The 24,412-nt window shown below is 37.7% G+C and overlaps 1 protein-coding gene across 1 annotated transcript; it reads right to left on the reverse strand.

Annotated features, from left to right (window-relative positions):
• Positions 1–21,224: 21,224 nt before the first annotated feature.
• On the reverse strand, positions 21,225–23,942 carry LOC128997480 (uncharacterized). Its single transcript, XM_054423119.1, has 2 exons — positions 21,671–23,942; positions 21,225–21,286 (listed from the first exon to the last, which is right to left on the reverse strand). Exons 1-2 carry the CDS (start codon positions 23,940–23,942, stop codon positions 21,225–21,227), a joined length of 2,334 nt encoding a protein of 777 aa, XP_054279094.1.
• Between the last annotated feature and the right edge of the window lie 470 nt (positions 23,943–24,412).

The raw sequence follows: 24,412 nt of genomic DNA on the forward strand, positions 1-24,412 counted from the left end.
GCTACCTAGATATTTCCAGACGTTTCATATCATACAATAACCTTTGTCCTGTCACGTGATGTCTGGAAACCCCAATCTCGCCCCAGTTCTCTTGCATTCATGCAACTACTAACATGTCCCCGGCACAATTAACTCCCAATTGCTGCTCTCATCTCTTAACCCCAAAGTATATTTAATTATTATTAGTGACACATATTAAAAGTGAACTATTGAACATTTGTGAAGTGAAACACTACTACTGCCGGTCCGGGTCTGTGTACGAGCAATACGCAATAGCTGGCCAGCAGAAGAAACTCGTGTACGTCTACCGGCTTCGTCTTCTCAACACTTCAGTTAAAAGGAAGGTACCTCATCAATCTCATTATATCTGTTAAATAATTAGTGACAAGTTTTTAATATTGCTCTTTCAAAATACAGTCCATTTGAACATTTTTAGGCAAGTTTACCCCCACATACACTGTTTTATGTTTATGGAAAATGTTGTAATCATTTTTTATTTGTATCTATTTAAAACGTCGAATAAGCAATATCACGGTTATGATTTCACATTATAAAATACAACATAGAAATTAAAGTTACCCAATTTTGTATTAGGAGGTATTTAAAAAAGGTATTAAATTTTTCAACGACACTTCTTAATGGTACCAAAAATATATTTATTTTTCTAGTAGTAATAATGTTAAAAACTTAGAAATTGCAAATGCAATGATTTTATTAAAACAAATAGCAAATTAATAATAAATTCAATAAAAAAAATACGGCTATCTATAATATATTCAGTCACTTATACATAAATATTAAGTAAGCTTAGCATCAATAATATTAACATGGAATTATATTGATAATTTGAATGCAGCTTTTAAGAGAGAAAAATAGTTTCTCTGGGGATTTCTTGTCAGCATGACAAAATCTACTTTGAGAAATACAATGTTATTACCCACACCCTAGGGTCCAATTTATTAGTAACGGTTTCATTTTCGTTTCATTAAAACATGAGTTTCTTGAAATGATGAAAACAGTAAATGGAGTTGAATGGAGTTATGCATTGATAAACATCAATGCCATTAAGTAATATAAAGTTACAGAACTAACCTATTATATGATGAAATATTAAACCTGTTAAATTCATAAATATTGATTAAATTGCATAGAAGTGTTAACAACATGTTTCAATTGTACTTAATTGCAAATTTAAGTTATACTTATTAATTTATGGTAGCTATATATTTCACAATTAAATGTTTTATCCAAGAAAGTTTATTTTACAAGTAATATCCATATCTAAAAGGTTATATTTAATTGTTTTTGAATTTTGGTAAATGTCTCAATGACATTTTGATTCAAATTTAAATAGGATTATATTTAAAACAAAAGTGTTATCCATACTTTAACTTGTCTTTCATAAAATGTCCTACATATATCACCAACAAGTCAGCAACTTACGTCAATAGCAATCCCTGGTAGGTTTTGTCGGACGTCCATTAATCTTACAAAACTAACTCTCGACTATAAATCTATTTCTTCTTCCAAAATCATCTGCAGGTTAACTAGAGATTAGAGCTGTGTGCAATATAATGATAACATTTAATTTTACAAATTCATTATCAACATATACCATATACTGTAAATCCTGTCTTTAAAAAAGTTTTGAATCTGAAGTCCACCATAATTTTCAAAACTGTAATTTACTATAATACAAAAATACCCTAATGTTTTATGATGTCCTTAGACACTTTAAAATTGTTTTCATTGTCACAAGAAACCAAAGTAGTTCCAAGTAAATTCAGGACTGGTTTAAAATTACTAAGTAAAATAAACAATTGTGTTATTGAAACTTGTTACTTTTTTAAAGATATGATTCGGAAATGCTTAAAATCTAGGGAGCAGAACTGCAGAAACTTTTGTATTGCAGTAAGAAACTAATGATTCCGATTTGTGATGTATGATTGCAAAATAGTAAAAATATGAACAATAATAAAACATCCAGTTTGCTACAATACACTTTCGATGTCTTAATTTGGCAAAGATCTTTAATATATTAAGATAAACCTCAACATTTAGTTATATATACATTTAGTACTTAATACCTTAGTCATTAAATAGAAGAAATGTAATAATTATAATATAATCCTTTGTGGGTTTTGTTGTTTATTTACATGTTGATTAATATGTAAACAATCAGCCTACAAAGAATATGTTAGACTGTAACGTCAGGCATTCAATAAATCAAAACTAGTTAACCGCCTGTGCTCCGCCACAGGAATATTGTCAGCAATAAAATAAATAATTATTAACAAATACTGTTTATCTTTGTATTTTATTTAGGGGTTGTTTAATTTTTTACATGAAATAGAACTGATAGTTTGACTGTATGAACTATTTATGTTCATCAAACCGATGTATTATTTTAACCAAATGAATGTTTTATATTAATTCGAGTTTCATTTGAAAAATAAATAGTATACGAACTGGGTAATGCTGATAACCTAATAAGCAGCTATTTATGATATTTAGATAATTTGCTCAAGTATATTCCTATATTCGTCGTTTTTTTCATTACATTTGTTGTATGGAATAAAGATAGTCACTTAGCCTACATGTAAATCACGCATCAGCAGTTGGTCACATTTCACGAATCTTTGACCCATACTGTGAGTAAAAGCTGTGTTTACGTTGTATATAAAAAGTTGGGCGTACTTTGTTCAATGTTAGAGGGTATTAACGGTCCAATTTGATGGAAAAGGAGTCGTGGATTTTAAAACTATGTAGACTACACACCAGAAAGATGTTGATTCAAGTGAGACTTAGAACTGGCCATTTCAAATGCAGATTTGTTATTATATTTTACTCAAATAGTTTTTGTCTCTTTTGACCCTTAATACTTTTTTTATAGTCGCTGTTGATAAGATTTTCCATAAAATCAAAATGTTGATAAAGAGTTCATTTTACCTTCCCCTTGTGATAACATAAGGAAAAATATTTGTGTCCCAGTTAGTCTCTTCTGACTCAAAATTCATAGATTTGCAGTACGGACAAATCCAATCTAACGACCCCAATTCAAAAAAAATTGGTATTTTTTAGAAGGGACTTCCAGAACACATTTAACACCATCACTGCTCTTCACCTTTTTAGTTCGATGGTTCTCTACATGTTTTTTCGTTCTGTATGTCTCTTTACGCCCGTTTAATGATTACCTTTTCTTTTTCTTTTTGTACTTTTCTCATCATGGGGTTAATGATATAGTTTTATAACGCTATAATGACCCGAGTCAACATTGCCATTAAACATCAAGTCAGATACTTCTTCGCCAGAACCGAAATCGTAAGTCACAGTTTCTCAAGCAACTTCCCTGTGTAGGCCTACACTCGAACAAATATAGTTAGGGTATAGTTCACTGATAAATTTTAGTTCCAAATATCCCAGCGTACTCGCCATCTCGAGAAGGTAAAATTTGGACGTCGAACACTGATCTTGAGTAAGATTAATCACTTACAATAAAATGTGTGTATGTTTACCAATCATTAGCAATTATCTGTACAGTACAACTTGCAAGCGGATTTCCCTATGATTGTTCTGGTGGCTAGATAGAGAATAAATTATACTGATCAAAACAATATGTTTCCGTCCCCTACGATGGGTAGGCTTATTATTTCACATTCCATACTTAAACTTAAACTCAATTATCACTTTTCTTCAGATCACTTTGCAGGAAAACTAAAACATTTTTGTGTCCCAGTTAGTCTGTTCTGACTCGAAATTCATAGATTTGAAGTAGGCCTAGTGACAAATCCAATCTAACGACCCCAATTAAAAAAAAATGGTATTTTTTAGAAGGGACTTCCAGAACACATTTAACACCATCACTGCTCTTCACCTTTTTAGTTCGATGGTTCTCTACATGTTTTTTCGTTCTGTATGTCTCTTTACGCCCGTTTAATGATTACCTTTTCTTTTTCTTTTTGTACTTTTCTCATCATGGGGTTAATGATATAGTTTTATAACGCTATAATGACCCGAGTCAACATTGCCATTAAACATCAAGTCAGATACTTCTTCGCCAGAACCGAAATCGTAAGTCACAGTTTCTCAAGCAACTTCCCTGTGTAGGCCTACTCGAACAAATATAGTTAGGGTATAGTTCACTGATAAATTTTAGTTCCAAATATCCCAGCGTACTCGCCATCTCGAGAAGGTAAAGTTTGGTACCACTGAACGTCTAACACTAATCTTGAGTAAGATTCGTCACCTACTATAAAATGTTTGTATGTTTCCCACTCATTAGCAATTATATGTAAAACTTGCAAGCGGATTTCCCCATGATTATTCTGGTGGCTACAGATAATAAATTATATTGATCAAAACAATAAGTTTCCGTTCCCTACTATGGGTATTATTTCACATTCCATACTCCAACTTAAACTCAATTACCACTTTCCTTCAGATCACTTTGCAGGAAAACTAAAACATTTCAAAAATAAGTTAACAAATACACTTTCCTTGATCAAAATCGTGTGTTTATAAACAGAAACTCCAAGTTTAATAATTGCATACTGAAAGTGAGGTTATAAAAATAATAACAAATATCTGACAAACATTAAACAGCTGACGAATAATTTATAAACTGTGTATTATATTCTTCAATAAGAATTGTATTGACTCGACCTTTAAAGGGCTGTAGGTCGTAGCCCTTAGAAAAAACGTAAATTCTAAGGAAGTTCGGCAAATCTACACACTATCCCCTTTAATTTGAGACATAAATCTTGTAGATCGGTCCAGTAATTACTGAGAAAACAGTGTTACAACTGTGTATTAAATATATAGATATATTTAATATTTTTTTATGTTTGGTTTACTTTTAGCGTTGTTATTGTTTTGGGGAAATGGACAAGAGTAATAATAAACACGTGGTTTTGAGATTAAATATAAAACTTAATTCAAAGCTCACTGGATAAAAAAAACGTTTTACACAAAAGCACTTTTATGTTTTCATTTTCATGTTCCACTCTGCAATAAAACTCAGTGCATGTTGTGACTTCTGCTGGAAGCCACCTCTTTTATGACAGATTGCCAGTTTACGAGACATATTGGCCTGTGTTGCATTGTAAATTTACGTAACCAGTTTACGTTTATGAGACATTTGAGATTATAAGTTTTACATGTTTTCATTGGTGATAAGACATGTTTTACTATAAATGTGCTAAAGTGTAAAGCGCCATACTATTAGAATAAATGCGACATAAAATGAAAGTTTTTACACCTAATATGTTTTGATCGTCTTAGTTCTGTTACATGGCACCTTTTGAGAGTGCTTTCAGGATAGTTGGACCATAATCATACTCCTATCATAAGTGTATATTGGCAGAACAGTGTAAATATGTTTTTGTGTTGTATCTTATTCATGCATAAACTATCTAATGTTCCCAAATTTCTAGAAGGGTATAAACAATGTAGAACACATTTATAATGTGTATTTTAGTTAAATGAAACAAAACAAAAACTCTGTTCTCTTTTAAAGGAAAAGTTAAATTTTTATTCGCTTTTTAACTTTAAATGTTGTTATATTATTTCAACACAACACCGTATTGCTCCTACATAAACGGTGATGTAGTTGCTCTTAGTAAGGAGTTTACTCGTTTGTAAATACAGAACCAAATGAGACTTTTAGTTCTGTTTGTGCTTAATTTGTAATTAATGAACTCTCAAGGGGAAACAGACTGTCTGCCATTCGATAAAAATGAAATTACTAACACTTCGAACTAGCGTTAAAGCTTAAACCGATCGATTTTATATTTTTTGAGTATTCATTTTTAATTATTAATTTAAATTTTGAATGTATGGATTTGTATCAAGAAGATCAAATACCAGCATGCGTCCATTATAAATAAATTCCTTATTAACATTTGGAATTAGTAATTAAATAATAAGAATTAAACTTACTAGTTAATTATTTTCAAAATCCCGAAGATGTATCTGAATCTAATATTTTGTATATCAATAACTGCAAAAATAATTACACTTGTAACTAAAAATACTCTCTTAATTTCTGAGAGGAATGGTTTCCTTTTTAAGTAAGGATTACTTTAGCTTTTTGATAGTTTTATTCGCCCTGCATTGTTCTCATATCATTGAAACGAAACATAATAAAAAAAAATCTTAAGTAGTTTTATTTTACTTTAAAAATTAATCATTGAATATGAAGCTTAATTAGTATTCAATAGTACTTGTACTTTTTAGGGAAATTTTTCCTAAAGGTTAACTTATTTTACTGTCAAGAGAGTTTTAAATCAAGGAAAACATTAAGCTTAAATAAACTCACTGGTTTATGCTTAAACAAACTCCAGTGTCAAAGTTAAAATTAGTTTAAGCAACTCTAAACTCAACGTTCAAGTCAGATTCGCTTCAAACGTAACGGCTAATTTGAGTTTTAAATGTAACGGTTGATAATTGTTACACTAATTAGGATACTTTAAACGAACTGTATTTTATGAAGTAAATCGAAATGTAAATCACTTTAGAATTAAATAATTACTGATGTCACTTCTGGAGGGGGATATCATTAATTAATTTTGTTTATAGCATTGACAAAATTAATCCCGACGATTAAAAACTATACGTAATGGCATAAGGAGCTAATTTCATCATACATTGATGATCCATTAAGATGTTTTTGAAATTTTATGATGTAACATGTTAGGGAAGTGACAATTTTCAAGCATATAACGAATCATGATACCTAAGGTAATCTACTTCTTCGTAATATTATCTTCTTATTATTTTTAGAATATATTACATTTTTAATAGGTCTGAGGATCAAAATTTGTATTTTATAACTAGTCCTCTGCAACCATACTATATATAGCAATACAGACATATTGTTAATCATTTTCAATAACTAGCTCTTATCACAGATCGGATGCCTTTTAAAAACTAGGATAATTGTCATATTTCTTTTGCGGTAAAATATAACAAGCCGTCAGTTTGTCAATAAGTTTACCTACAGTAAAAATATAAAAGTTTTTTTTTTTTTTTTAGAAACACAGAATCACTTAAGTAGGCTACCCAGCTCTTCAGGCCACCAATCAGAGAGCAGCATTTCATCCCCACCCCTCCCTCTAAGCCACGCCCTCTAGCCAATCAGAGAGCACCCCTCCTCATAGGCCACGCCCTCTGGTGTCCCACGTGATCTAACCTCACTTTCGTGCCAAACATTTAACCTCACTTTCGCGTTAAACGAAAAAAATCACCTTCCCGCCAAGTAACATAACCTCACTTTCGCACCAATTCCCGTTAAGTAACATAACCTCACTTTCGCGCCAAACAAAAAAACCTCACCTTCTCGCCAAACGAAAAAACTTCCCTCCATGTTCCTAACAAATAGTATATAGAAAACTTGTTGTGCACCCTTTAGGACAGGGTTTGGGACTGTCCGAGTGTCTGAAGGACACCCCCAGGTTCAGGTATTATATAGTATTGTACTTATATCCAGAGGAACTGGCTTAGTATTATACCATATAATACCCCCCTCCCTTATTTTGAGGGTGCACATGGAATTGAAAACGCAGCTATAATGTTACAAATATTTATTCTACACATTACTAATTTATAAAGAATTGAGTGAAGAGTTAAAACTACTGACCACTACAACTACTGAACTATATGCTAAAAACTAGTGTTTATAGATAAGCACATTTGGGGAATTCCCCACCATCCCCGTACATTTAACACTATACAATTTAGAGTTTGTGAAAAATTCTAGATCCTCGTCTGTGAGGAGGCTGGTGAACCTAGAGGGTAAAAATGTCACCCTCTCCTCGCCGGTAGATGTGGTGATGTGTAGTACGATCACTATGGTTCCGAATCTCGTGTTGATTCGTCTAGCAGACTGAATTTTTGCCGGCTCGGCCAGATCTTTGATGGGGACCTTCAAAGGGGACGAGAGCACCTCGCAAGACGACAGCTTTGCAGAAAGATCCATCTAAAAGCATATAATATTGTCCTAATAATATTGTCTGGATAGCCGAGTGGTTATAGTGTTTGCCTTCAAATCTGGACGTTGCTGGTTCGATCCCTAGTCGATCCCTAAAAACTATGGGAACTATGATAGCAAAGAGGACCCATGCTGTTATTTTTATACTACAAGCTATATTAGTAAACTACAGCAGCGATATTTACCTTGTTGTAGGGGATGCGGAGAGTGGCTACCCCTCGGCAGATGCCTCTGGTTTTATACCGGGGTAGTGGGGAGCGCCCTAGGGCGGGGCTTAGAAAAATAATTCTTTCCTGCCGAGGACGGCCTTTCTACAGAATGGACACCTAACAATACGATTAGCACAATTTTTACAAAGAGTGTGCCAGCAAGTCATTAATACTATAGTCGGTAAATTTTCAAAACAAATACGGCAACTGATTGTTCCTGCAGAGGGTAATTCTTCATTAGAACTGGTATCGCTATCGATATCTCTGGTTCTGTTTATTCGCTCTCCAGTGGAAACTAGTATTGCTTCCAACGAGTCTCGGATGTCTTCCCAAATTGCGGGTGCTGTACGGATCATTTCTGGAACATTTGTATCCTCCATAAAGTGGTTAGTTAGCCATAGTGTGTCCTGCAATTCCACTCTGACAGTCTGAACTACTGTCAAGATATCAATTAGATCGTAACCTTCCGGTCGGCTACCACTCCATCTTTGTAAAAAGTCGGCCAGCCTAAACTCTCGAATTTGTTGACGGTCGGCTTCAACTTGGCACGATACACACCGAGCAGCAGACCGTCGCATCTGGAAACATAGGTAAGTGTTTATTGTATGCCTAAATGTATACTTATATGTATTTTCCCCAGTCCCGATCTCCTTACCCTAGTTCTTCCTGTTGAGGTTGATGGTTCAGGGTGAGCTCGCATCCATTGTGGAAGGACTCTTGGCACCCCTAAAGATGTTGATGGTTGGGGTTCTTGAGATCTTTGTACAGGGGTCAATGTAGTGTAGACTGGTGGAGGCTGGTCCAAGCTCACGCGTGAATTATTAGCCGCATCCTCGGCTTCCACAAGAGCTCTGTCAATCGGAGATGTACGGTCTTCAGCCATCTAAATAAAAACATGGACATGTTGTAAATGCAGCTTAAATGGTGGATAAAAGTTAAACAAAAATCATACAAATAAACCCACCGCTTGGATAACGGATGTAGCTCGCTCGTCACTTAAAAATGTTGTACTTGTTAAAATATAATTTCTGTCTCTTGTCCTAGGAGGGGTTTCTTCCTGAAAAGAAACTCAAATCAGTTTACATTTTAATGTGTGTTTTGTTTAGTACTTTATGTTACTAGTACTTACTCTTGGACGTTTTTCTGGAGCAGCGTCATAAGTGGACACTAGCATCAGTAGGAAAACACACACGTTGAGACGAGCCATGGCTTTGAGAAGCTCGCATGTGTTTTGTGCTTAAATAGGCACCCTTGTTCTAAATATAAAATCACAAGGGGAGATCCCCCTTTAGGTACTTTTGACAGGAGGGAGAGAACCCTCCAGGTACTTCCGCCGCGTGGACTATGGAGTACGGACAGTGTTTAGTGAAATTCTGGTACTATCCGATATTTAATTGATTCATTTGCTGTAGAGTGTGTAATTCTTTTTTGATTGATGGTGCTGATGAAGAATGTGGTTGGTTTGTTACAAATATCTGTGATTTGGACTTTGACAAACTCAAATGTTTTGTTTGTGGAGAGATTCTACCCGTTCTTTGGAGTTTAGACAAGTGACCCAGTTTCCACACCACGGTAAGCTGTTAGGCTAGGCCGTAGGGTCCCAGCGCGTTCTTTTTGTTAACCCAGAGCTTCACCAAGAGTCCTAACCTCTGGGGTAGGCTGCCCCAACCATCGCAGCCTACGGTGATGGCCACTCCATAACAGATTTGCCACCTCCCATTCTTTTTGGTCCTTTGACAAATGTAAAGGGTTATTTACTCGGTGAAGCCTTTCAATTAACCCTTTTTGCCACTGACAAAGGATGTTTTACTTTTATATGTTTTTTTTTGTCTCTGTCAACCCGTTCATTTTAAAAGTCATCAGGCCATTTACTAGGCGAACCGTTCATTTTAGCCTACGACATTTTATTTACTAAGAATGACAGAGATTTTATAATTTTTTGTTATTTTTTTGTCAGATTATAGTCCGAGGTGAGAGGGAAATTAGGTGACATGGAGGATAACGCAATGTTTTACGATTTTTAGGTCAACCTCCGTACCAGCCCCTGGACTTATGGGTTTTAAGCCTGCCTGTTGGGCGAGTACACATACTCACACACACACACTCACACATAGGGAGGATAACGCAATGTTTTACGATTTTTAGGCCAACCTCCGTACCAGCCCCTGGACTTATGGATTTTAAGCCTGCCTGTTGGGCGAGTACACATACTCACATACACACAAGGAAACACCTCGAACTATAATCCGTTTTTTAATAAGGAACATCTCTATCCATGTACATTAAATGATTATCTACAAAATTACTACTTACATCTTGATATAAGACTACATTATCCCAATCTACTTTATTTGCAAAGTCGTGGATAAAAGATTCCGACAACCTTTGATATTTACATACAATACTCCAGCACCCGTCAAAGTTTACAGCCATTTCCCGAAGAAAGTATTCGGGGAATTTCTGGCGCTTTAAAATTGGAGCCCAGTTCACTCTGTGAAAGTATATTCTGAGCATATCAATGGAAAAATCATAATGGGACGATAAAATTTCCCAATCTAAAAATCTACTAAATTTCATGACAAATTTGTCTGTTAGAACCCCGTGGGGCTCTTTGCTCTCCTGAGACAACAGTGACCAGGCGTTCTCCATCTCCAAGCTCATACTGACCGGTTTCATGGAGTGAAAGGTTTAAATAGTACTGTAGAGTGTAGGCTGCGCTGAAAGCGCACCTTTTATGGTCACCGGTGACACAGCTTATTCCTGGTAGGCAGAAATTGTAAATGGACGGGCCAGAGATTTCCCGTACGTTGGGATGAAACCCTCGCAAAAACTCTGCTTTTTCTCTGCCTTTTGTGTAAATAATTTTAAAAGGAATGCAAAGTGCTGTAATTAAACCTTCATTGTATGGTACAGACCCTTCATTCCAACGGATACCATGATGCCGAGTTAACCAGCGAGCGGTTCTTTGCATTTTATCATTTAAATTTGTAATACTATAAGGTGGTTTGAAAATAATTTGGCAGTTTAAAGAGCCGCCGACAACGGCTAACTCTTTAATTATAAATTTGTTATCGTTATCTGTGAAGGCTTGAAACTCAACTACTGCAAACGCCATTTGGCCACCTTTTGTACAGTGATATCTCGTTAAACAAACGTTCGGCTATTAAAGTAGGCAACTGATCTGTACACTCGTTCACACCGGAAAGGACTTGATTGATACACTCTTTGATTAAATCGTCCCGGTAAAAAAGCTCCCTAAGTGAAATGTAAATTAGAGGGAGGTTATTAATAAACATGCACCATTCATTCTGGTTGAGAGTTATAGAGTGCTCGCCGTCAGAGACGTAAGCATACTGATGACCAAAGACCATGTTTACCCTAATATCCTCCCCCGTATCTACTTTGAACGAGTATTGGTTCTTACCCTCGAGTGCTAGGGTGATGTCATTAAAGTGAGTTGCAAGCTGACAAAATGCATCGTACGACCAATAAACACAACCTTTTCTACCTTTAAATAATATTCCGAGCCCTCTATTTAGAAAAATCCCCGTCACGACACATTTTGTTAGGTCATTATCCAAATGATAGTCTGATTTCAAAAAAACCCCGGTTAGTAAATTTATAGGTTCTTTGCTCTTGGGAATGAGCATCGGCTCTATACTTACATCCGCTCCCTGCGACGTCATCGCTCATACTAAATTTTCTTTAAACGGTTACCTTATTAACAGTACCTGTCAGTAATGAATATGTCATGTGAGTATCATGTAAAAGTAAACAGTATGCGGACGTATTTGCTGTAAAGGCTGTACCGGACTCAAACTCTACGCGCACATCAATAGGGCCTGATTTTATAGAATCATTTTGCTTTGAACAGTCAATAACGTACAGGGGTGCTTTGTCTTTGTATTTTTCCTTGTCTACTGCTGGATAGCTTTGTTTCCCATAGTACGAAGAATGGAAACGGAAAAACATTTCATAGAAGATAGACCAATCACCGTGAATGTTATCATATGGATAGTACTGCGAATTTAAATAAACTTTAATATTTTTTAGATCGCAAGCATCAAAACATGACATGTCCTTTTTTATGTCATTCTTGCGACTAGTCTGAAATCCTACAATTACGTAACGGGGTTTTTCAAGCTGATTGGAGGTCTTTACAGTCCACGATTGTAAAGTGGTCTGTGGTACTGATGGATACTCGTGCAGTTCCCACGATCTAAACGGTAAATGTACCTTTGTATCTTTTTCAATCATCTTTAGTAGTTTCAAACGGTAAGGATCAGATACGGTAACGTGTGGCACCCTCCAGTATACCCCTGTAATTTCCAAAACTACTTCAGCAGCATTTGTACTGTGTACTGCGTTTAAATCGGTCGATGACCGCAAAAGAATCAATTCTTGTCTGACATTAGCAATTACACGCTTATAGTCCTCGGCAAAACCCAGCAACATGTGCAAAGGAACACTGAATGAAAACTCTGTAATTTTATCTGATTTTCCAGGTCCTAACCAACAAGCGTTTTTTAAACTTTCTAGTTCACCCTGTTGTACCGATAACAGATTTTTAATGGTGGTTGTTATACCTACATTTTTTATTCGATCGACCTCGACACCCCCGATTTCATATCTAATATCATCAAAAAGAAACGCTACAGCATTATTGACGAAATGAACTTCTGCAGCAGTTCCATCCTGTTTCTTTCCGCTAACCCTACCCACGATATGGAGAGTACTGTCAAACGGTGCAGTTATTATATCCTGTTGACTGATTGGTATACGTATCTCATCGTTATTCTTAAAGGTCGATGAAGCGTACGGTTTATGAGTGTGAAACTCAATACCTGTGATTACATCACTGTACTCTGCTTTATTTTCTATGTCCAGCATCTTGAACTTTAAATCCTAATAAACGCAAAAACTTTGTATTGGTTGATGTTAACCGTACAGTGTCTTGACGCTTACTGATGGGTAAAGATTTTGTGACCTCCCTAAATACCAAACCCATTTTTCCTTCTTATATGCAGCCTGATGGATATATTTTCGTTTCTCAAGTTGATTCTCTCACCGTTTTGATCTTTGAGAGTGATTGTAACGTTGTTTATCCTCTTGACGTTCACAGGCAAATAAATGATTGTGTTGGGTACCTCCACTATTTTATAGCCCGGACCCACGTTTGGGTAGAACTCGTGTATAACATGGCCCTCAGCTCCATTGTCATACGAGCCTCGAACTATATTACACTCTACGCGTATTACGTTTACATTAATGATGCTTACTGTTCTGTCGGAAGCGTGTTTTTCACCTGCTTTCAAAGTTTTACTATCAAAACCCAGTAGTGGAGCAAGCGTGTTACTTTGTGTAAAATCAATAGCTTGGCTACACTTTATTTCCGATTTTAGCGTATTGTTATTTGCTTTTAATTCCAATTCCACATCCTTCCCTACTTTTTCTTTTAGAGCAGTTTCTAAATCTTCAATCTCATATGCCCCTTCAGCTATTTCAATCATTCTACCATCGCCGTAATAAAATTTGTTATTTTTACCCGCTTCAATATTTGGGATCGAGTGAAACGTCATCAAGTCTATAAGACCAATCTCCCATTCTCCTTCACTAACGTCAACAGATGGGAAGTAATCTTTTGAAACATAGGAACCTCTTCCACTCAAGCTAAACATTGTCGAGAAACTGTAAGCACAAGTGTCCGCATACAACTGAATTGAAATTTTGCTTCCGCTCGTAGTTATAGTAAATGTCGCAGTTACCAAAATACTGTAAAAGTTCACGTGGTGGCTTGAGATTACCAAAACTATCGAAATAGTACACGATATCCTTTACCTTTTTATAACACACCCAGTGAGTACCGTTGCCGAAACTAGAATCCAAGTTTACAATAGCCGATTCATTTTCTTTTGGTGCGCTAGGGAGAGTGTCTCTCATATAAACTCCTCTAAAGTGTGGTATACGTAGTTCTTTTGCATAGTGTAATAAATCATAATTTGTCAAAGGCCTTATCGGGATCGAGCTTTTTTTTTACCAACTCTTTTCTTTGTCTTTTTCTTACCGGCCCCTTGTTTTGGGTAAGGTCTTAGGTACAAACCTTTACCCTTTGGGTACGGTCTAAGGTACAACCCGTTTCCCTTTGTGGGAGATTTACGCTTAACGGGGCTTTTCTTCTTCTTTTTACCACCCCCTAACTTTGTTTTAGTCTTCATAGCTGTAGTAACAGCCCAAGCAGCTGCTTTTTCAGCCAAAGATGCGTCTGAGGATTTAAATCGTCGCCACGCGCGCTCGGCCAACTCAGCGTCGGCCTGCCGTCTGTTCTCGGAATCTTTGTATTGCGAGTACGCAATGTCGTGCTGTTTGCAAGCTTCGTCTAATCCGTTGATTCCTTTGTCACCTCTAGCTAATCTTTTGGCTAATTTTGTACCTGGCCCACAGTAATTATAACCAGGTAAGTGAGCTTCAAAAGGTAATAAATCTACAGCCTTGTTTACAACGGAGGATATAATACCTCTTCCTGTGACTGCTCGTCTGCGTCTAACCGATGTTTTCCTCTTGCCTGCCATTTTATAACTGATGACTAACACATACTACAATGTTTTAAAAAGGTCATCCCATGTAGACTGCTCTCGGACAACCTGTGTATTCCAATCTTCAAAACTAGGGAAACTAGCCCTCCCCCTGTTTATCTGTTTGTACAGTGTATAGGCCAGATCTGCCATCACTTCCTTGAGATATTCTTTGTTTACAGCATCGTTTAACCACCGTGGTTTACCTACATTTGTTAGCCGTTTACTTTTAACGTCCCAATGTTTATCTTTATCGGGTAAAATTGAATTATTTTGTAGATATTGCAAGGTAACCGCATCGTGAATGTGGGCAGGATCGGACACCTGTCCTAACCGTTTATTCTTGAAATTCCATGCTAGTCCGCCTTGTAAAGGTGTGTGATTGTCCAAGTATTGTTTATTTACGGCATCTCCCCCTTTACTAGGGGGTGCCACATTCTGAATAACTGTATTTTTAACATCAAAAGCTCCATTTTTATTTTTTTGCAACGTGTTTTTATTGAAATACTCGAGATTTACAGCGTCTTTGTTGGCAACTGGGGAGGCAACATTCTGTATGACCAACTGTTTTGCATCAAAAGACCCCGCACCTCGTGTTATAGTGTTTTCCTTGAGAAATTATAGGTTAACGGCATCTCCATCCGCCTTTGGTGGAGCAACATCTTGCAGCCGGTAATGGTGTATCGAGTATGCGGTGGCGTCAGAGAACTTTAGCGGGGTATGAAGATCCATATATTGTTTTGTTACCGCATCTTTAACATCAACTGGATCAGCTATGTTACATACACGTGTGTTTTGAGCATCAAAATGACCACTTTGCAGTGTCATACAGTTTAAAAGTGAATTCGCATGCGATCTGAAATTCATCGCATCAAGATTGTCTTTTGGATCGTCGACATTGCACAGACGTTTACCTTGCATATCGTAGCTACCATCCTGTGATAATGCAAAGCCTTCGCCTTTGGGCCCAACAAGACCCTTCTCCTTCTTAGTATAACGTCCAAACTTGTCTATGCCCATCGTGAGACTGACTAGTATCGACTGTTTCCGCTACCTTTTATGTATCCTGCTTCGTGCAGTTCCTCTACAATGTTTACAATCTCGTTGCTGTGTGAAGTATTTCCCGTTTCAGCTGATGCTACCAACAGTTTTAGTCTATCGACCAACTAGTTGGGATTATCCCAATGCACTATATCGCGAGACTTTGTACTTTTCCACGATATTCCTCTACCCTGTCTGACGGGGAACAGATCCTTGATCACGTGTCTGTATTTCAAACTACTATCACGTCTGATTTGATTGTCAAAATTATATCCCTTTTTGTGAGCATTTGATGCAATCAATATACTTTTGTAGGCATTTAGATCGTCCTCTGTATACACATCGCTGTTTGGCAGTCTTTTAAATATAAGCTCATAGAGCCACTCGGAAGGTGGGTATCTCGTGTTGTTAACAATAATGGTACCGTCAGTGTCAAATTCCACCACCTTGTTTCCAATCATTAAAGTTTTTCCTCTTTCATCAAACCTTGGACCATAGTCGTGGTCAATAGTTCTATGTTTTCCACCGGCATCTCGTATAAACTGGGTCATATATTTTCTAGTTAACGGGTTCTCAAACTGCTCTTCAATGTACTTGGATGCTGTTTGAAAGCCTAATGGAGACGAAACAACCTCTTCCAATTGACTAGTTTCAGCTCTAGGTGTTGATATGGCTTCTGGTTAAACGGTTGACCAATGTAATCATCGTCATCACTCTCATAGTCCATTGGCTCTTCTTTAGAAAGCTGTTCAATTTTAACATCTGTTTTTAGTTCGCCTTTTTTCAGTTCTCTAATTAACGGTTTGTATTGCTGTTCCAACAGTTTTTCACTCTCCACACTACCATCTTTAAACTGTCTAAATTTACGCCTAACTGCTTCTTTCAACTCTGCTATTTGCAGGGTGAGATGTTTATTCTTCCGCGTCATCTTTGATAATGAGCCTAAAACACCACAGCTAGCCTCTTAAGGCAATTCAATCTGTCGAAAAAATAGTGCACGTTTTTTATGTTTACGTAGGTAGTGCACTACTTCTTTCAAAGATATGCCCGAGGTAATATCTATATCTCGGTAGTATCTCTTTGTCACTAGATCAAATTGCGGAATAGTGTACCTTTTTGACCAATTTCGAAAAACAAACGTTCTTTTCCAATTATCTCTCCATTGTGGTATTTCCGCTACGGTATACCGCTCACTAACGTAACTTTTTTCCATATACCTCTGCAAAAAAGACATTGGACGCTTCATCTCATTGTGGTGTAACAGAAACGAGTTCAATAACCAAAATTCACTTGGATTCGCTCCAGTGAACACACGCCACTGGTCAAACAGTTGACGATCAGTTATCGTATACACACCATTATTGAAACTTATTCCAAAACGTTCGCTATATTGTTGTAAAGTTGGCAACGCAGCCTTTAGAAATTCTGTTGTAAACAGTCCTTGGCACAAGTTGTTTACCCCGGCATAAGGTTTACCACGAGATCTCGGTAATCCCGGAGGTACCGGACCATATGCTACATTATAACTCACATCGATATGGCATTTCGACGCCATCGCAGTTTTATAAATCGTCAGAGGTGATCTTATTGGTAGAGTCCGTTCAGTCAATACTATACATCTTGCTGCGTGGGGAATATTGCAACCGTATTCGAGCATTCGGAGGTAAATCTGAGTAAAGTTTATGCTACCATGAAGGTTGCGCAATGGTAAAACCTTACCAAAAATATCCGGAAACGGTCTAAATCTTGAAATTATATTATGGGACTCTCTAACTGTGCAGTTGTTCATATCTTCATGATAGACCACCAGTTCAAGAGGAACTTTCTTTTCTTCGCATTTTTCCAAAAATCTAATCCAGATTTCACGGTTATACGTACGTTCACTTGCAGATATCATTAACAAGATAACCGGGGGTAGTACAGCGCTCTGTTTTGGCACTTTATGTCTCCAACACCGCCTATTGTACTTGTGACCATGACGTCCTTTTCTGCTACAATAGTTTCCACAAAACTTTTTCCTATCGGAATAGTAATATGTGCAAAGATTAGATTTAACATTATGAAGTTTGGTATCGTAACCTCTAAGGTCGTTGTAGGTGTAGATGTTAACCATTATAACTCCTCAATGAAACTGTCAAATCCTATACGGTATCTTCCTTTATTAGTGTCCCGAGTCTTGTCGATAACTAAGAACCCATGATTGTCTTTCCACGCCAGTGAACACAACTGTTTGAATTTATCAAATGGCATGTCGGTAGTGACATGGTCGCTATATACATGTCGTAAATTCATATCATCCTGTTGGAATAGTATTAAAAGGTTTGCGTTGTCTCTGATAAGCTGCTTTGGTATAGCACTATACGTCTGCCCCAAATAAAAGGTGTCAATATTGTTATGCCTACCCATAGTGAAATAGTTTGTAATGTTGTTGTGTTTCTCACAGGATATATCGTCAAATATCATTATTGAATGCTGTTTAGCCTTATTTGGATGAACTACCAAGTTGTTGTCACCATATGCAAAGTAACCAATTTCCTTAGGCAGAGCCAATGGTAAAAACTGGTATTTGGGCTGATTAAGGGATTTACAGAAAATGTAGATATTTTCAAAAACAAGACCATTTGGATCGAATAATAAATTAAACACAACATTTGTTTTACCCGAGTTGCTGGGGCCTGAAAGGATCCCGCGAATTGAGTCTGGTAGCAGATGGCCATGTTTATTTTTAGATGCCAGACCCTCGCCGAGATACTCGTCATAGTTTTTTACCGTCAAAGGGGGACTCTGCTGTGCCACACGCATCGTGGTCAACTGATGTAGCACACTCACCCTATCGTTTATAAATACGTCCGGATGCAGCTGCTTGATCTACACGGAGCCGTCACCGGATGCTCTAAATAAGAATGTCGCTTTTACTAAGCCACGTGTCGCTTTTCCTGTCAAAGCCAAGCCATCTGACTTTTATTTTATCTCCTTTCCGCTGTAACACTCTTTCAACTAAATATACATCTCCGGTCTTTGATTTATTTAGCTCCTGTTCATAAAACCCTCCCTTTAGTATTTCACCGTTATGGTCTTTGAGTATATATGTAGGTGGTTTTGTTGGTTTGATGGCGTAAATGGTGAAAACCTCGTTTGTCCAGTTTGGCAGATAGCCTTTAGTAAAAACTCTTTTATACTTACTAATCCTAACACTATCCCCCAGTTTAAATTTTGGTACCACCCTTTTTCCCTTCTTGTTTATCCTTTTTAATATTTCCTTTACATTCTTTTGTTTCACATCTTTTGGTTTCATACCAATTGTTTTGTGTACCGAGTTATTATATCGTTTGAGAATATCAGGAAGTAACGACAACCATTCATATGTACCCTTTGCGGTAAACTCTTTCCACATCCACTGTTTCAAAGTTCTGTTATATCTTTCCACGATACTAGCTTTTAAATCAGAAAACGTAGAATAATGGTTAATTTTATACTTTTTCATGAGAGCACCAATATGTTTATTAAACCATTCGGTCCCCTGATCGGTTTGAAAGTGTTTCATCTTATGTTTTATCAATATAGGTTCAAGTGCCTTGGCAACTGCCGGACCTGTCTTATCTTTTAATGGGACTGCAAAACCGAGTTTTGAAAAACAATTGATCATAGTCATGATGTACCGATTACCTTTATTTAGCTTTGCATAAGGCTGCATCTCTACGAGATCGGCCTGGTACAAATCATTCAACCCTTTAAGAGTCACTTTCCGTCTAGTGTAATTCTTTCTAGCAGGTTTGTGTAGCTCTTCAGCTATAGCACGTCTAACATCCATTGTTAAAATGATACAACTTGACAGTGTATTGATAATTTATTAAGTTTTTTAGAAATGCTGCGGCCCCTCCACCGCCGCAGCTCGTGATGGCCTCCAAATACAAACTAGTTGCCACCTCCGTTTATTTTTTTGTTTTACAAACATTTAGTTTTTACAATATTTACAAGTGACTTTATGGAAGATAAATAAAGGAGCCATGCAAATGCAGCATGTTTCTTTTGGGACTTTAAACTTTGGATACATGTAGAAAAACAAGAAGGCAGATCAACCATTCTTCCACAGTCAATACATAACCTACTGGAGCCTCTAAAAGACTCGTAGTAGTTTAGGGTTACATAACCGCAGTTTTCCCTATGATAGCTCAAAACGTCCTGCCTTAGCGTTGATGGAAGATCAACACTTTCTTTTACATAAGGGAAAAGGATAACGTTTGTGCAAATCTCCCTAATTGAAAGCTCAGACAGGGACAACATGATGGCAAGAAGGTTCCAAATAGAATGGTCTTTTTATTTTCCCCCCCAGAAAAGCTGCGGCCCCTCCACCGCCGCAGCTCGTGATGGCCTCCAAAAACAAACTAGTTGCCACCTCCGATCCCCCAAAATTTCTCTTACCACCTTCTCAAGGATGGGATCAAAGATTGTAGACAGGAACATCTTCTCAATCTGGTCCAATTGTATAGACGTGCTGCACAGATGGTGCATCTATCTCTTGGAGTCTTAAATTTTGGTACACATACAATTGTTCCAAACCACCGAAAAGAAATATTCGCTGCCTCTCCACAATCCTTACAAAACTCTTCATTGTCGAGAAAACAAATATGGTAGTAGACATAGCCACAGTTTTCATAGTGGTAATTGAATATGTAATCTTTAATCACAGGTGGGATTGCTGCTTGCTTTACAGCACTCAAAAGAAACATGTTATCAGTAATTGTTCTAGCTGAGAGCTCAAGTAGGGACAACATGGTGGCGAGAAGGTTCCAAGTGGAATGACACTCACCCCTCCACACATGGTTTACGGGCCTTTCAGCCGCGCCAGTGACCTTCATACATGGTTTACAGGCTTTTTAGTCAGCCGTGCCAGTGACCTTCACACATGGTTTGCGGGCTTTTTAGTCAGCCACGCCAGTGACCAGCATTCACACATGCACAAGGAGTAGCTCAAGTCCCTCCAGATTTGAGCGCCTCAATGTACAAACACATTCAAAAATAGCCCCACTCCAGTTGGATCCTAGCCACCATGTGTTTCGCATCGTGTTTCGGCTGGATATTCTCCATCAAGCGCGACGAGCCGTCGCCATTTATCGTCAAGACAAGGGTGGTATTTCTTAGACCGGTGGAGCCAATCTACGAAGAACTTCGACCCTTGGATCTCAGGCCACCACCGTTACCACCAAGAAACACAGAATATGCCACCATAAAGGTATGTAGTGATAGTGGAGAGGGGAGCGCAACACATGTGCAACATGTGTTCAGTGTCCAACATGATCTCTCTGATGCTGGTCGTTAGTGATTTTGTTCAACATTATTTATATCGCAGAGTATGTGAATTTTTGAATTTGAGTGAAGAAGACAACGATTCAGACACAGATTCGGAATTTGGGGTCAATTGGGGCCCGGGAGGGTGGAACGGGTGGAACGAGGTAGATATTGGGGACTGGGAGGAGCTGAGTGACAGTGATAGTGATAGTGATTCAGGAGTTGAGATCTTGGTGAGTTTTTTTGAATTTTAAACCCATATGGAAGTGTATCATAATTGCTACCATGTTTCCTTTTTGGCCCCGTAATTTTAAACTGTTTGACCTCACTGATTGTAACTATATTCCTATCCTTTGTTCGTCTGATTCTATTTTCCTCAATGTCCATTGTTTGTGCAGCATCACCAAGGACCATCTCTTTCAAACTGTCAAATCCAATCTTTTTAGAAGTTTTCATATTTAATGTAAGCCCTTTTACTTTACAAACGGGAATCAATTTTTGTTTGTTTGTTGACCACACGAGGTATGCATAGGTTTTTGGCCCTCCGGATACAAACTCTGTTATGTATGAACCTGGTCCATACTCGGCCAACTCATCGGTCATTTCCCCTAGATAATCTCCCGTGGGAACTCTATACAAACCACCCTTGTATACATACAATACAGAATCAGTATCATAATACAACACTTGACCACCCAAAGCATCTAGATGCTCATAGAGCTTCAATCTCGCTTGGGCAGTAGTGTAAGCTGCCAACACAACATTTACATTTTGCAATGGCTCCCCAACCTCCTCAATGTACTCCCAGCTAACAACAAGAACCTCATCATTGACAATCTGTACTCTATTTACATCAATTTCAGAGCTAGTTAACATTTTGAAAAGTGTTTTTGGGTCCCTGACAATCGTAGCTTTTGTCTGATTTTCACGCTGTCCAAATTTTCCCCAAAACGAGTTCAACATAAGCTTAGCTAACGACCTTAATCCACCATTTTTTACAATTTTGTCTTTTTCTAGTTGGACACCCTCTTTCTTAAAATAGTCGTCGATGTACTTGTTTTTGTCCTCGTCTGTTTCACACCAGCCCGGGAACCCAGATGCTTCCTGTTTCATTTTTAAAAATTTATTTATAAAGTCAGTAAACAACCCACCGTTTTCATATGTGGCTACCTTATACTCCCAAAGTTCATACATGTCGAGTACAACATAGCCCTTTTCTACAGCTTTACGAACTTCGTCCATGGTCCAGGTCCCAATAAGTGCTCTGTCACCACTTTCGTGGTCGCAATCACTTTGAATCTGACCATCTCCACAAGTCGCGCACAAAACAAACATTAACTTGTCATTCATTTTGGCTGGGAGAACGGGGTGATAGAGCTCACGAGGTGGAAGTACTTTACACTTTAATAGACCCTCAACATTGAGACCTCTCTGTCTACACTCTTTGTCTCCTACATAGATTGTCGGATGCCCTACAGGGTACTTGCCGTATTTACATACCCAGGGATAGAGAGAGCATACATCCACGTATTCAATGGTTTCCCCTTCGGCGCATTTGTGATAGGTTTTGGCATTCCCGGTTCGGCCCCCAAAAAATGCTTGCCTCGGATTCAGAGGTAAATTGTTGAGAATCGGCAGCTTGTCTAGATGTTTTAGGTTTTCCGTCTTTTTTAACTTTCTAAATTCACATTCCCACATTTGTACGACGTTATCGCCCAACTTTGCTATTTTAGTTTTAGTCCGTTCATATCGCAAGTGAAGTGAGTCAGAGGGATCCTCTTTCAAAGCAAGTTCACGGTCGTAGGGAAAGCATTTGGGACAGCCGTGCCAGTAGCAGCCTTGAAATTCGTAAATATTCTGACCGTCAAACCCATCTACTTTCAGTTTATTGATCTTAACTTCTTTTCCACGACCAGCGTGTTCAATTCTAACTCCACGTTTCTCCTCTTCCCACGATAGCCACTGTAAAGCAATAGCCGACTGAGCGTCTGCAAGCCTATACCCGTTTTTAGGAACGATGCCAATGGTATTTTTCTTCAAAAAGTTCCGATGGAAGGCCAAATTGCATGCACTGGCGATGGTTACAGCTTCAAGAAACGGGTCAACATTACACTCTTGCAGAAAAATTGAACGGAACTTTAAGCAAGCTTGGGCCAAGATATCAACGTCCGACATACAATACTCGAGAATTTCTTTCTTAAAGTCAAATATAACTTGGTTTGCAACTTGATCATTATACCAGTTTTCAAAATCTTTATATGATTTTTCAAACATAGATTCTGGGCAGTAAAACTCCTTTGGCGGCATAGAGCCCACATAATTTTGATTCTTAAGAGTGTTAAAGAGGTGGGGGAAATAGCCTTTCTTCTTTTCCGGGGGCAAGTCAAAGGCTTTGGGCAGTGCAGCAAGAGGCATAGGGAAATAACTAAGTGAATCAACAAACCTCACATTGTCAATCTCCATCAAAATGACCTTAGTTCCCCGCATTACAAGTTTTGGAGTAAGCTTTGTATCCTCCAACACATATTTGAGCAAAAACTGGAAATCAAAACCCTGCCCATTGTGTGCAATAACACATACATCTTTAAAATTTCTACGGACTTGCATCACATAGTCCATTAACTGAGTGACTGGTTCAGAACTAAACACTCGTGTACGATTTTTACAAGCCATACAAAATTTAGCCTCAATACACTGATAACAAAACTGTTGTGACACACACAAGTTCACTTGATGCAATTTAGACTCAGGATCTGAGGGCAGAGACTCATCTTGACGGGTTTCCAAGTCAAAGAAAATAAACAAAAACTCTTTAGATTTAGGCTTTCTTGTGTCAGGTTTCATATAGCATTTGTGGTTAGGTTCTTCAAATGAACTGCAAGGTTTGCAATATACTTCACCACATTTATGAGGCTTAGATCGATCTCTAATCCAAACCAATTTCCCACAGTCTAGACATTTCTTTACATTTTTACATCTATCAGCTTGATGCGCGATAAAACATCTCTGATTTTTATAAGTCATGTTACATTTAGGGCACAGAACACCACCACTCTCCACTACACAGGGAGGTGAGATAGTTTGACACTGTGGGCAAATGTTTGAGCAACGATGCTCTCTTTTATGATCGTAGGGTACATGACAGGCTTCACAGAAATAATTACAAACAAAAGCAGCAGTCAAACAATTAATCACATTGTAGTGTCCATTGTGAAACAACAAGTTAATTTGGAACTTAGGGTTCTCTACATTTCCCTCAAAGTAGACATCACGTCCTTTCCTGTCATAGTTGTACACGACAATTTTGTAGTCCC

This window comes from Macrosteles quadrilineatus, unplaced genomic scaffold, assembly GCF_028750875.1.
Source record: "Macrosteles quadrilineatus isolate MER2022 unplaced genomic scaffold, UCM_ALF_1.0 Scaffold_6__1_contigs__length_79288215, whole genome shotgun sequence".
NCBI classification, from domain to species: Eukaryota; Metazoa; Arthropoda; class Insecta; order Hemiptera; family Cicadellidae; genus Macrosteles; species Macrosteles quadrilineatus.